We start from the raw sequence: 14003 nt of genomic DNA, 5'->3' as shown, positions 1-14003 counted from the left end.
CAAGAAGTCCAAGTGTGACTTATCTTGTCTTCAGTGTACTAAAATATTCTAATCCAATGTTGCTTCACAGGCCTTACGATAAAATGTCTACAGGTTTCTCAGACTGGGCCTTCATGAGTACACACTGCTGGGATGAGGATCCCTGCGGATATTGGGTTCTACGGATAGAAAACAACGGAGATTCAACCAACAGAGGTACACTGACAAAAACAAAGATGTTTCTATTTGAGGTGTCAACTTCAATAACACAGCGAATGTCTTAAAACCCATCTCTAGTATTTCAATTCAATTAGTTACTGAAAGAAATAGTACACAATATTAATTAGAAACAGAAAATTTGTCATCTTTAACTAGTATTAGAAATCAAATGCACTCAGTGCTGCTGTCACGCCCATACCTTAGAGAGCCTTTTTATTTCTCTATTTGGTTAGGTCAGGGTGTGATTTGGGTGGACATTCTATGTTTTCTGTTTCTTTGTTTTTGGCCGAGTGTGGTTCCCAATCAGAGGCAGCTGTCTATTGTTGTCTCTGATTGGGGATCATACTTAGGCAGCCCTTTTTCTCACCATTATGTTGTGGGATCTTGTTTTCTGTTTAGTTACTACTGTTGCTTGACAGAACTGTACGTTTTTGTTATTTTGTTAGAGTTTTTTTTAAATTAAAATCATGAACACTTTCCACGCTGCGCCTTGGTCTACTCTTTCTACCACCAACGAGAGCCGCTCATGTGACGGAGGCTGGCACTGTTTGGCTCTCGCTTTCTTCTTTTGTAGTCCTTCCCGTTCAAGCGAACACCTCATCAAAAGTACACAATGTACTCATGACATGAAAATGATTTGTTTTTGTTCCATAATTTCTCACACAGTTACAATTTAGGACAGGATGTGTATGCTTTAGATTGTACAATGGACATTTTCTACAATGTACTCAAGCACAAACTAGTTTTTTTTCTTTGTCCATAGGCGTCCTGTTGAAATTTCATCTGGAGTTGCATGGGACAGATGAACGCATGGCAGGCCGTCGCATGGAGAGGGCAATGATACAGCAGTGTGCAGTGGGGAACTCTGATGGCAGCTGTGAAGGTAGGCAGCAACATCAACCATACCCTGAATTTATACTGAACAAAAATATAAACTCAACGTGCGACAATTAATGATTTTACAGTTCATTTAAGGAAATCAGGCAAAAAAATCTATGGATTTTAACTTGAACTGGCAGGGGCGCAGCCATGGGTGGGCATAGGCCCACCCATTGGGGAGACAGGCCCAGCCAATCAGAAATAGTTTCCCCCCACAAACGGGCTTTATTTATTTTACGGTCTCCTAACCAATTGTGCTATTATGTGTTTTTTTCCCGCGATATTTGTAAATTATTTTGTACATAATGTTTCTGCAACCGTATCTTACGGAAGAAAAGAGCTTCTGGATATCAGGACAGCGATCACTCACCTCGGATTAGACAAAGATTTTTTCAACAACAACAACAGCAGCAAGCAGGACTCACACGATATTCTCCAAACACCCCACAGGGCAGATATCCCAATTATTCGCAAAAGGAAGCGACGCAGAGGACGAAGAGCCGGATGCCTCGTCCGTACCCGCAGAAGACAACTAGGAAAGCTGCCGTTACCGTCAATATTACTCGCCAACGTGCAATCATTAGACAATAAACTAGACGAGGTAAGATCACGAATATCCTACCAACGGAACATCAAAAACTGTAATATCCTATGCTTCACGGAATCGTGGCTGAATGATGACATGGATATTCAGCTAGCGGGATACACGCTGCACTGGCAGGATAGAACAGCACACTCCGGTAAAACGAGGGGGGGAGGTCTGTGCATATTTGTAAACAACAGCTGGTGCACGAAATTTAAGGAAGTCTAGATTTTGGGAAGGCCCTAAAAATTATCAGACTCCAGCCACCCTAGTCATAGACTGTTCTCTGCTACCGCACGGCAAGCGGTACCAGAGTGCCAAGTCTAGGTCCCAAAGGCCTTCTTCACAGCTTCTACACCCAAGCCTTAAGACTCCTGAACAGCTAATCAAATGGTTACCCAGACTATTGCATTGCCCCCCCTCTTTTACACTTCTGTAACTCTGTTATCTATGTATAGTCACTTTAAATCTGCCTACATGTACATATTACCTCAATTACCTGAACTAACCTGTGCCCCTGCACATTGACTCTGTACCAGTAGTCCCTGTATATAGCCTCGCTACTGTTATTTTGCTGCTGCTCTTTAATTATGTTATTTTTTATTCATCCATTTTTTAAAACTTAACACTTATTGTTCTTAACTGCATTGTCAGTTAAGGGCTTGTAAGTAAGCATTTCACTAAGGTCTACCCCTCTTGTATTCGGCGCATGTGACAAATACAATTTGATTTGAAATACACTTTTTGTGGATATGGAAAATATCTGGAATCTTTTATTTCAGCTCATGAAACATCAGACCAACACTTTACATGTTGTGTTTTTATATTTTTGTTCAGTATATTTTACAATGAAACAGTTGCACACTGTAATGTCACATTCTATAAGACAGTTTGAAAATGTTACTAACCAAGTAAGGATCCTCCTTTTTTTTTTTAGAGTGTGTCTACCCATTGTACGTGTTTGAGAGCATCTGCCTGATGTCCTGTCCACCTCACTACTATGAGTCAGATGGAAACAGCACCCGCTCCCATCGGAAGTGCTTACCCTGCCATCACAACTGCCACACTTGTTTTGGGAAACAGGACACAAACTGTCTGGACTGCCCTCCGTATTCAATCTTGGATTTTCGTCTTGGTACCTGTAGCCCCCCTGTCTACCCCTGGGACCACAGAGGTAAAGTGACCAGTGGCATGGAGCGGACGGCAGCAGTTCTTGGTATCCTGATGGGAGGGCCGCTGGTGATTTTGTGCATCATGTGGGCGATTACATGGATGGTGAGCAGGGCGTTCCTACCATGTGTCGCTGCCAGGAACGAAGTGGACAGCAGCACCAGTCATAGCAGCAGTGAGGAGGCTAGGGATGTGGAGATGGTGGTCTTCCGTATTACAGAAGACCAGGCAGAGAACAGCGAGAGAACATCTACATTCACCAACATTCCCAATACTTCACTTTAAGAGGAATTTGACTCGCTTCAGTCAACATTAAATTAGCCAATAATCAAATTCTGTCGACTAACAGAAACAGAAGAAATTATTTTCCAAATAGCTTTTATTGTTACTTCAGTATCATTTACAAACTTTTGGATGGATAAAATAAATGTCTATTTTGGACCCAAGTTGCATTCAGTGGTTTTTATAAGAACACATCAATTGGTAGAATATCCATCCATTTGCAATTATAACTTTTAAGTCAAAGTACTTCACAGAACATTAAATATAGGCACTGGAATAGCTTAAAAGGACACACATTTAGAAGTAGAACATTGTTCAAAGACTTCCTCCACAACTAAAGGGAGGAACGGCTCTTGCATTTCAGATAATAAGCATGAATCCACATAAAAAGGTCCTGTATATGAGGAGCAAAATACAACTTAAGCCTTTACAGACTTAGAGGTTAGTGGCATTCTGTGAAGCTCTGCTGAACTTCAGACCACAGGAATGGGCTATTTCTGGGTTCTAAGCTTTCTCTTTAAGTTATAAGGGACAGTGCTCTCCTCCTTACTGAGTTTCCAAGATGTCCGTGGGTATGACACTATCTGATTTGCCACTGGAGCTCTGTGACACCTCCAGAGGCCAGGATGAAGGGGTGGTCTGATAATAGAGTGTGTCCTCCGACCCAAAGAGCAGATGTCTGAGGCTCAAGTCGTACAGACAGTACAGATTGAAAGCCACCATGGCAAGAAGTGGGAAAACAGTGAGCCCCGATCCAAAGCCTCTCCAGGGGCTACACATGTGGAAGCAGAGCCAGTAGATAAGCCTATAGGAATAAAATGAGGATAAACTTAAAACATGTTCAGCTTTATAATAATTAATAATTAGGTGCTTACATTTGTCCTATTTCACACATGTACAAGTGCAAGATATTTGATTTTTGCATATCCCACTCCCCCGACACCCTTGGAGAATGGGGTCAGAGCCAGGGATCAGCCATTATTCATGGGCACCCTGGAGCAATAAGGGTTACGTGCCTTGCTAAAGGGCACAGACAGATTTTTCACCTAGTTGGCTCGGGGATTTGAACCAATAACCTTTCAGTTACTAGCCCAATGCTCCTAACCGCTAAGCTACCTGCTGTCCATTCTAGAGCATAGTGACACGTCACTCTTTTCTCTCACTGAGCAATCAATGACTTTGAAATCACTCACCTCCCACCAACGAAAACTCCAGTCAAAATGGGCACCACCCGCAGCTGGTCTTGAGGCAGGAATGTAGCCAGAACCAACAGATTGAGAACGTAGAGAAACAACTGCTCCATAGACGCAGAGACAAACAGCTGCTGAATGGCCGGTCTTCTGTGGAGAGCCTCAGCTGGATTTAAAGACCGAGTGCAGAACTGGCACATAGCACCAATCAGCATAGCTAGAGGGGGAGTAATAGGTATGTTAGTATTCGAATTTGGAAACACAACACAAAACACCTAATGGTCTGTTTGATTTTGTCTGGCATTATGAGTCTTCAGCATCCTAGTTTGAAGAAAAACTGCTTTTGAACTGATGCTTAGTCCAGTCTTTGATAATACCCTCCTTTTCTGCTTGAACATACGACTACTAATACTTGAAAACCGATGTTTCCTGCTTGAACATATAACATTCGACTAATAAAACTCGAAAACCAAATATGTGAAAGGATTTGTTTTTAGCCATGTTGCTTTCTACAGTCAAGTCATTTCAGTAGAAAGAAAAGGAGATGAGGAAAGTAATGAGAAACTATTGGGACACTGCCCAGGAGACTGGAGAACTAGTTACCCTCATCTTTTCTATTCTAGTTTCCATGTTAAGCTATTTATAAGAAAGGGGAGGAAATTGCCAGTGCTTCAGTAAGACTTGCATTGCCTTGAGGTTGAATGTGTTGACAAAGACTAAGCCTGAGACAAATTATGAGACGTGGACTACTAGAAAACCTAAAATCACTTAATACTGCATTCAAGAGCTTTTTGGGAGATTGATTGCTCCAACTAAATAAGTAGGTTTGTAGAGCTCAATATAAAAGGCACCCCACTGAGCAAAAACTGGTTGAATCAACATTGTTTCCATGTCATTTCAACAACAAAAAATAAAATGTCATGACTGAATCAATGTGGGAAAATGATTGGATTTGCAAAAAGTCATCAACGTAAGAGGATTACATATTTTCACCCAACTTTTTACCTAAATCTAATGACGTGACATTTTTTTTGATTTCACGTTTGTTGACAACCAAATTTAAATCTAAACTAGATGTTGAACTAATGTCTGTGCCCAGTGTGACAGTTGTGTTGTTTGTCGCATATGAAAACAATTATTCAGACATACCCAACAAGATGGGGACTGCAGCTACGGCACAGCAGCAAAGTGTGAAAGTGAGGCGGCTGACCATGTCAGGGCAGTCTGGGGAATCTATGGGAACATAGAAATAAAGTGCATAGAGAAGCCCTGCAGTAAACAGAAGGGAGGCCAGGACTGAGCACACAGCAGGAACGCGGCCACTTTGGCAACATCTACAGCAGCAGCACCACAGTCTCTTGTCTGCCACCTCTGGGACAGCCTCACAAGTCTCTTGATCTTGGGAACTCCACATAGTCAACTCTATGCTCTCCGGTGGCAAGCCGAGCAACGGTTGGCCTTCATCAATGGTGGACTCCAGATTGTTGGATTCTGGACTCCATCTCTGTGTGTCTGTGCCATTGGGAATGTCTCTGCGAGAGGCTGGATTTGGAGTGCTGATGCAGTTTTCCACCGGGTCTTCCAAATTGTGCACAGGAGCAATCGGACTTGAAATAGTTCGATCCTGAACTCCCTCTTGCGGTCTTCGCTCTGCTTTGAAGCCCTCGCTGGGTTGCTGGTGGCAGGAATCAAGCTCTGTACAAAACAAAGCATAATCAACATCTTTCTGCCACCATATGTTCAATGTTGTGAATAATGAATGTCACCCATTCTGCACGTTTAATTAGTGGCACTCAAATAAAAAATGTGTTTGTTCGATTATCACTTACGGACAAGTTGATCGGCTGGCAGGGCTTCCAGGGAGTGATGAGAGCCAATGACTGAGTGAGAAGAGGAGTGGAGCTCCTCCACTGAAGATTCAGGACTGTCAGACACTGGTGCTAAAGAGATTTGGGTGTCCAGGTCGAGGAATGGAGAGAATGACAGCCTGGCAGGGTCAATATCCTGCAGTTGATTGATGATGTCACTGATGGACTCCTTCACACTGTCAATCTCTTTGCCATCTTCTGGGTTGGTGGCTTGACGCCCCGTCATAGTCGCACAGCCTACAGAACTAACTGCAGATAGACAATTTCACATTTACTATGTGAACCCTACAATAACATGACAATATCGGTCGTATTGATATTGTTTGCATCTCCGCACGCGAGGTTCAAAGGGTCCACGCAATTCGCGCCAGGCTGTATTATGAACATCTGGGGATTGAATTTGGAATCGGCCCTTGGGGCAGCGCCAATCGTGGAGGGCGGCTAGTCGTCTGATTTTAGGACTGACACGCAACTAAACCAAACACGTCACGACTGGGGTTCATTCTCCAAACAAAATACGGATTTACTAGACTATCATAACATTTTGTGCAGTTTTTGGAAAGTGAGGCATCGAATTGAAATTACCAATTGACTCAAACGGAACGCGCACGCAAGAGAAAATGTTCATTTGCTGTTCTGTTGCAGATTAATTGTTGCCAGTTGCATTCATTGATTAGGATATTACCATTTTTCTTTGAATAGGATACTTGATGATTGAAGTGGTAGTTTATTGATCATAAATAATACATACATCTAATATTCCCATATCAAATTACTAATAATAACAAGAGGAGCAATATAAACGATAGCCTCATCATTTAGGTCTGATGAAGCCACTATTCAATAGCTTAGTTTATACATAGTCATATGGACACAGTCAAAATCCATACAGAAAAAGTAGCCTACGCACTTCTATTCGATTAAAAGATGCTTAATACACTTACTTTTTCTAGGGATGCAGAATTACTGTTGTTTCAATTTCTTCGTTTTTTTCCTTCCCCCAACTTTTGTCTTCTAGAATCTGGTATACAGTCTCAACTTCTGAATCAAATTTCAAGACGGACAAAATACTACGTTTTAGCCCCCGCCCACACACTTTCTGGGTACCATGTCACACAGACCATATGGAGCAAATAAATCCAAAGCGGATACACCGGGGGGTTTGGGGCTCTGCTGTTGGGTCCAGATATTTAGAAAATAAAACATTACTTAAAACTTAAACAGGAAGTCACCTGGAGTTGATCATCAAATAAATCAGCCTCCCGTAAAGTGCTATAGTACACACAGAGAATTAAAAACAAATCACATGCAAAGTTATTTCATCTCAGATTTGCAAACTCTAGACAGGTTTCCAAAAGCAGTATGAAATTAACCCACTCAGACCTTAGTGTCGACTGAAAGGTGATCAGTTGCCAACCCCTGAGACTGATTTGTGAAGCATGTTGAAACTTTAGAAAGGTAAGACAATAGCAGTCTTTGTGTTCCTGCCACATGTGGGGGAAACTGGCATTAGAATAGGATTTCACTATAGCTTTGGTGGGAAGGTCTGTTTAATGGGAGGGGTAAGTTTAGTTTCTGAATATTCATTCTTGGGGTAAAAATATATTGTCAAAATTCCATGTACAAAAACAAAACAAATAGGCTAACCATGGAAGTCATAGGACACATGACATTTCTAGTGTGCTAAAGGCACTGTAAAGGTAGCTAGAATAGATTGACCCTATGCTTGCTTACAGTTGCACTGGGGTCGGACAGGATTCCTGTTTAGATAAAGACACCGTGGAGCCGGAGTGAGATATGGCTCAAAAAACATACCTCAGTCCAGGGATAAGAAATACGTTGTACTCCGAATTGTCCCATTATCCCAACTGTTAGATCGAGATTGACTGAGCACTAGTTTTTCCAGAAAATGGCCCTTTCCATCCTCATGCTAAGTAGCAGAAGCTAAAGCAGCCATTTTGGAATGGCAGTGTCAACTAATCAGCTCCTTTGTTCAACGCTACGTGCCATTCCGTAATGACCGCGGTGGGTACCGATAGCTAGAATGAGGACAAATAGCAGTTTACTTAAACTAGCAGCCGTTCAATGATTCTCGGTGTAACAGTTTGGATAATGGGACAATTCGGAGAACAACGCATTTCTCATCCCTGGATTGAGTTGTTTTCCGAGCCATATCTCACTCCGGCTCCACTATAGCTTTGGAACAGGAAGCCTGTCCGACCCCAGTGCAGATGTAAGCAGTAGTGTCAGAATCTAGTTTGACAAGTGTAAAGGGAGATATGCAGCTCCGTAGTGTCTTAATCTAAACAGGAAGCCTGTCCGACCCCAGTGCAGATGTAAGCAGTAGTGTCAGAATCTAGTTTGAAAAGTGTAAAGGGAGATATGCACGAAAATGCAAGAGGTCATCCAGACAAATAAGACTAAATTCATCGGAGACTTCTCAAATGATTCTGAAAAAGACCAGCATGGTTTAAGTTGTTTTATTATGTACAGATAAACTTGTTCTGGCTTTTGTTGGGGTGAAAAATCCAATAATGTCACTAAAATAATCAAAGAATATTTACATAACAGCTTCTAAAAAGCTATTTTCTGTCAATAAATTAGGATTATTAAGTATGAAGAACATATTTTAAGTTGCATCATTATATTCAAATAGTTAATTTTTCAACTATTAGCAATTTATTGCTGGGCTGAGTGAGAAATGTTTGGGAACGATATAGAATCTCTGCATTTTAAATTGACACACTATCAGAAACCCATTGGTCATTCAGGGATTATACAGAAGGACTAGAATAGTAGATCTAGTTCATGTTTGCAATTAAAACGTTTATGGAAGGATGATCAGAAGCCTTTTCTCAATCCTCAGAGAGCAGTCTGTGAAAGTGGTCTGTCCTCCTCTTCAGTACCCCCCGGCAATCATCCTACAGAAAAATGGTGCCTTCAAGTTAGTAAAAACATCCACTATTTATTTTGTAGAACACTGGTGCTGTTTCTTGTGGAATACAAGTAGTTGCACAGTCTTTCTGAATTACATTTCCAAACATACAATAACAGTTTTAACTTGTGGTATTTGTAGAATACTAGCCAAGTATTTGAGATTGACTCAAGGTTAGTTTTTCTGCTTTTTCCACACCCCAGGGGTATACCCACTTCCCAAATGAGATCTCTGTTGCATGTGTGATGTTTGTTTTGTCAAACGAGATTTAATCCTAGAAGACACCTAACTAGGTTGTGAATTATGGAAATTGCAACAACAACAAAAAGAAACACTACAATTTAATAAAAATAATACTTTGTATGCCACCGGAGGTGGGATACCAAAACACTGTCAACGTACTGTTCCGGACACTCTCTCAAGATACGGGATGAGCTTCTGAAGTTCTTTGTCCTCCTTATCCCCAGACCAGCTCTTGATGGGAAGCATATTCATCAGCTGCAGAAATAAAGCAGGAAGTTTAATAAAACTCCACTCTGCTTCCAAAGAAAAAAAATATGCATCGTATAATTAAGTGAACATCATCACAGTAAACACACATGGTAGGGGTATGTGTGTGGAGCATTGTCCAAAACCACCGTTTTAGCAAGGTCCCTCTCAAGTACGCCCAAATCCTTGACATAGTGCCCAAGAACACAGGTACAGTCCTGTTGATACAAACGGTGTCTACAAAAGAAGATATCAGTTACATACATGATATAAACAGTGTCTACAAAAGGAGATATCAGTTATACACATTTAAAGTACAACCTAATATCAACTGAAATCTATTCCTCAAATTATTCAAAGTAGATGAGATTGTCAGCCTGTCTCTGGTACACAGAACTCTGCAGCTGCAATATCACTAAAACAATACAGCAAAACAAGCATGGCAAAAGGACAGCAACCAAAGTTTTTAAAAAAGTACTTCTCATACCGAAACAGCCTTCTTTTCGGGTCCAAGATGTCCAGTATTTTCTCTGCATATTCTTTCTTTGCAGATGTATAAACAAACATCTGCGAAAAACACATTTGAGTCATTCAATTACCTGGCTTCTTAACAATAAACATATTATACATAAATGGGGGAAGTTAAACATGTAGCAAAAATAAAAACACATGGCTACTGCACACATAATAACAACTTGAAAACATACCTCAAAATGTTTTGTCATGGCTTCCAGAAATTCTTTCACATGTGGTCGTAGAATCATGTAGACCTATTGAGGTAAGAGAATAAAAATATTACAATATTTTATGTTACCATCATTAGACAGACATTCATCCGTTTAAAAATAATAAAAAAATAAACACTGGTCATTCAAGCAAAGAATAAAAGCCCTTATCACTGCCTTCCTGCGGCCTTATACGTCTGAAATAAACAGATTGATTCACTAACTTTGTACTGATTGTCCTGGAAGCATGTGCGAAAGGTGTACTCTGCATCCTCAATCCGGTTCAGAGAGCTGTACATGAGCGTTTCATCCTAGAACACAAAAGATGTCCAAGCGATTGGTACCCCATAGTGTTTAATTTTGATGGAATGATAATATAACTTGGTAATCATCATGGAAATACAACCTACTGATACATGAATATACTAAGTAAATATCAGACTGTAAACCAGACCCGCCTAAAAATATATATTATACTTTGCATGGGAATTACACAAGTAAATGCTTTGATTAGTCACTAATCTCAAAGGTAAACCCAACACTCACCAGATCTAAAACTAGAGTGGCTTGGGGCGTACTCCTCGTCTTAGGTGGGATGTCTCGTATGCACGGTTTGGATTGCTGGGATTTGGATGGAATGTTCTTGATGAAGGTAAAGCTAAATACAACAATGCAATGGATTAATTACTTTCAGGAAAAGGGAGTCCTTGAGAACCACATACATTAGGAAAGCAAGTATGGGCAGTGGATTATTTCAGTGCATCACAAACCAGGAACAATTATGTTGGCCAGGCTGGCCAGCTTCTTTAGATGCCCAGCTGTTGATTATCTTATCAGAGTTATTTGACACCAATGAACGGTTTGCTGGTAACTCTTTGATCCTGCATTATGACATAGCCCCAAGATGATCCTGAGGTGATCTAAATCGTCAAGTAGACACATTGTATTTCATAATATGTCATGGCATGCAGCCTTAGAATCGTATTCCACAGAACCAAGAACAAAAAACGGAAGAACCCACGGGCTGAAAACGTCATCGTTGTCCTCATCTCCAGCGAGAAGGCTGATGGAACCATAGCCAAACACACACTGCTCTGGGCTCATCACATCACCACTGCTGGGGGTTCTCGCATCTGAATAGATAAAAAACACACAAAAAACAGCCTTGATTCAAATGAATAAGACTCATTCACCCTGGACCAATTGAGCCATTACTGTGCTGACCTCATCTACTATTGCCTCAATAATCACATGCAAGTCCTTGCTAGCCTATACAGTAGTTTGTTTATTAGAAACCGAAAGTGACAGTTTCTCTGTAAACAAATAGGCCTACCCAATGGACTCAGGAAAGTGACAAACCATGATGGCCTATTCTCCAAGACAGAAGAATGTCTGTTCGGTTCTACACAATACAGTTCTATCTGAACACAAACACTGCACACCCATGAATTAGCCCCTGGCCTTCCAGGCAGGCTACCCTACTTGTAAAATACATACAAAAGCCAACACACACACTCGGGATTGCTTACTAAATAGTGTGCAAGTACGCAATTTCAAACATAGCCCAACCAATCCACCTTTGATGTACTTACTTTCCTTGGTAGGTGTGAGGAACCGGACCATGGGGGAGTAGATATTTCGCACAGTGGAATTGAGGGGAGAGGAGGGGTTTAGCTCCGACAGCACCCGGTGATGGTGCACATTAACGGGGGTCTTGAAGCCCAGATCTAGAAATTAATACAGAATGATTGTCAGTATTTAGTTGCCATCTTGAAATAAACAACAATAGAGCAATTCCATTCACCAAAATAAATGGGTACCTTCTCTGTCTTCATAGGCAGGGGCTGCCACCCTTTTCCTCCCACGCCCTTGTACAAGAGGGCGCTTTGTAGCGGTGGGGATATCATCATCAGGGTAGAGTGACTGGTTGTCTGGCTGTTGTACATCTTCATCCTACACACATAAAATATAATTGTGACAGTCTGAAAAAGTAGCTAAAAGCTCACATAAAAAGGATCAGAATTACCCCCACCAACTGTATGTCAGTAAAGTATTGGGCACTAGTATAAAAACGTGCAAGTTGTCTCACATACAGGCTGACCCAAACCTTGATGAAAAAGGCTTTATCCAAAGCGACTTACAGTCATGCATACATACATTGTATGTACAGGCGGTCCTGGGAAAAGAACCCACTATCCTGGAGTTCCAAGCACCATAATCTACCAACTGACCTACTAATGACCACATTATTATGAGTCTTTGTCCTATGGAGGATTCAATTCAATCAATCAGTGTGTATACTGACACTTAACAACATCTAGCTACAGTGATAGTAAAAACAGAGCGCACGGGCGACATAGATACTAGTTCAAGTCCCTCCCCCTCGACCTACTTGTGATGGGTAATCTGTATCCTCTCTGCCAGACACTACATCCGTGGAGCTATTTCAAGCGAAATGTAAGACATGACTACCTGCCTGTATCAACAGGAGTTGATGATAAAGTCAGTGTGATGCTTTGTCAAATTAAACAAAAACATGGGTCACCATTTTATATTACAGACAGGTTATGTTCAATTATTATAAATGAGATGATAAAATATTGCATATATAGTTTTGGGTAAGAACAACAAATACATTCAGGGTGGCCAACTGGTCAGTTGAACTGTGAACAAGAACCCATTGCAACATTGTCCGTTGTAGTTTGCCAATTTTGCCAGTGAGTGAGGATACTCTTTTCACGCCACATCTACAACCGGAATTAACTTTTTCGTAGTAGGTTAGCAGAATTTATGCAGCATGTTGAGAATTAACATATTCAGGTTATGATAATTAACGTGTCAGGTTAGGAAAAAGGTTAGGGTTAGCGAAAATGTTCGCATAACCTGCCATGAAAATCACTTCCGGTCGTAGCTGTATCGAAGTGGCGTGAAAATAATGTCCTAGCGACTAAGAGCATTTTCCTAACTACTACAACATCATTGTTTACGGTTGTCAAATCGGCTAGCTAGTTAGCAAGCGATTGTGAGGTCGTCTAGCAAATTTGTTTAAGCCAACGATAATGCGTAATACGCATTCAAAGTTCAGCTTATTCCAAGATATTTGGTCAAAACAAGCTCATCGATTTACCTTTTCCGGAGTTACGCTCTGAGCCGCTCTCTTCGAGGACCGCCGACCGTTAAACTGTGCTGATGAAGGGTCAGCAATACTTCGAGACCGAAGTCTCATCTTCACAAAATGAAATGTTGTACACGGACAATAATCGTTATACAGCCCGTGAAAATAATCCTTGTACCTACTAAAAAAGTCGAGATCAGTTCCTGTTTGTGGTTGCTTTTCGTCCTTTATTCCATTCGTTCTTGTGCTGTTTTGTTTCTGTTCATTTAAATCTACCGGGAAGGTCTACTGCTGTAGCTAGCTGTAATCAAGGGGCGGAGCTTTTAAAAAAAACAGTCAACGTGATAGCCAAGTCACGTTGCAGATGGTAGCCTAGTGGTGGCAGACAATTTCTAGATAGGGTAATAGTCATATTCTATTCATATTCCATTTGTATGGCTTTTTGTTTACAGTTAACTTCCGATGTTTTATTGTTTTGTGGATGAATGGGAGTGTAAACGAAGTGTAAACTTTCGAGGTGTATTTTTGCGAACCATTAGTATACCTAAAATGTTTTGTAAAAATTGAGT

General features: G+C 41.0%; 3 protein-coding genes across 6 annotated transcripts; 1 reads left to right on the top strand and 2 right to left on the bottom strand.

Moving 5' to 3' along the window:
* The first annotated feature begins 553 nt into the window (after window positions 1–553).
* On the top strand, window positions 554–3276 carry LOC139539612 (proprotein convertase subtilisin/kexin type 4-like). 2 transcript variants are annotated; one of them, XM_071342705.1, is made up of 3 exons: window positions 554–804; window positions 962–1081; window positions 2598–3276. In XM_071342705.1, the coding sequence occupies exons 1-3, from the start codon at window positions 666–668 to the stop codon at window positions 3113–3115; spliced, it is 777 nt and encodes a 258-aa protein (XP_071198806.1). In that variant the 5' UTR covers window positions 554–665; the 3' UTR covers window positions 3116–3276. The 2 variants fall into 2 exon arrangements, with proteins under 2 accessions (XP_071198806.1, XP_071198805.1); XM_071342704.1 differs by having other exon boundaries at window positions 575–813.
* Window positions 3192–7369, bottom strand: LOC139539609 (transmembrane protein 79-like). The gene is made up of 5 exons (XM_071342700.1): window positions 7115–7369; window positions 6132–6419; window positions 5452–5997; window positions 4306–4519; window positions 3192–3917 (listed from the first exon to the last, which is right to left on the bottom strand). The coding sequence occupies exons 2-5, from the start codon at window positions 6394–6396 to the stop codon at window positions 3659–3661; spliced, it is 1284 nt and encodes a 427-aa protein (XP_071198801.1). The 5' UTR covers window positions 6397–6419; window positions 7115–7369; the 3' UTR covers window positions 3192–3658.
* A 1266-nt stretch (window positions 7370–8635) lies between these two features.
* Window positions 8636–13798, bottom strand: ctdspl3 (CTD (carboxy-terminal domain, RNA polymerase II, polypeptide A) small phosphatase like 3). Of its 3 annotated transcripts, none has more exons than XM_071342701.1 (11): window positions 13447–13798; window positions 12140–12272; window positions 11912–12046; window positions 11341–11452; window positions 10866–10977; window positions 10544–10630; window positions 10302–10364; window positions 10082–10161; window positions 9705–9831; window positions 9508–9603; window positions 8636–9091 (listed from the first exon to the last, which is right to left on the bottom strand). In XM_071342701.1, the coding sequence occupies exons 1-11, from the start codon at window positions 13543–13545 to the stop codon at window positions 9026–9028; spliced, it is 1110 nt and encodes a 369-aa protein (XP_071198802.1). In that variant the 5' UTR covers window positions 13546–13798; the 3' UTR covers window positions 8636–9025. The 3 variants fall into 3 exon arrangements, with proteins under 3 accessions (XP_071198802.1, XP_071198803.1, XP_071198804.1); XM_071342702.1 differs by having other exon boundaries at window positions 9744–9831; window positions 13447–13759; XM_071342703.1 differs by lacking the exon at window positions 13447–13798 and adding an exon at window positions 12461–12596.
* Window positions 13799–14003: the final 205 nt, after the last annotated feature.

This window comes from Salvelinus alpinus, chromosome 15 (genome assembly GCF_045679555.1).
Source record: "Salvelinus alpinus chromosome 15, SLU_Salpinus.1, whole genome shotgun sequence".
Taxonomy (NCBI): Eukaryota; Metazoa; Chordata; class Actinopteri; order Salmoniformes; family Salmonidae; genus Salvelinus; species Salvelinus alpinus.
The sequence above is the reverse complement of the archived record's forward strand: the minus strand, read 5'-3'. Positions and strand labels throughout refer to the sequence as shown.

Excerpts from the sequence above, each read along its gene's own strand:
- LOC139539612 (XM_071342704.1), top strand. The coding sequence starts at position 666 with ATGAACACTTTCCACGCTGCGCCTTGGTCTACTCTTTCTACCACCAAC. Across the intron at positions 814-961 it reads CCTCATCAAAAGTACACAAT|GCGTCCTGTTGAAATTTCAT; the intron begins GTACTCATGACA and ends CTTTGTCCATAG. Across the intron at positions 1,082-2,597 it reads CTCTGATGGCAGCTGTGAAG|AGTGTGTCTACCCATTGTAC; the intron begins GTAGGCAGCAAC and ends TTTTTTTTTTAG.
- LOC139539609 (XM_071342700.1), bottom strand. The coding sequence starts at position 6,396 with ATGACGGGGCGTCAAGCCACCAACCCAGAAGATGGCAAAGAGATTGAC. Across the intron at positions 4,520-5,451 it reads TGCAGTCCCCATCTTGTTGG|CTATGCTGATTGGTGCTATG; the intron begins GTATGTCTGAAT and ends CTCCCCCTCTAG. Across the intron at positions 3,918-4,305 it reads GGAGTTTTCGTTGGTGGGAG|GCTTATCTACTGGCTCTGCT; the intron begins GTGAGTGATTTC and ends TTATTCCTATAG.
- ctdspl3 (XM_071342701.1), bottom strand. The coding sequence starts at position 13,545 with ATGAGACTTCGGTCTCGAAGTATTGCTGACCCTTCATCAGCACAGTTT. Across the intron at positions 11,453-11,911 it reads CCTCACACCTACCAAGGAAA|ATGCGAGAACCCCCAGCAGT; the intron begins GTAAGTACATCA and ends TTATCTATTCAG. Across the intron at positions 10,631-10,865 it reads CCACTCTAGTTTTAGATCTG|GATGAAACGCTCATGTACAG; the intron begins GTGAGTGTTGGG and ends TTTGTGTTCTAG.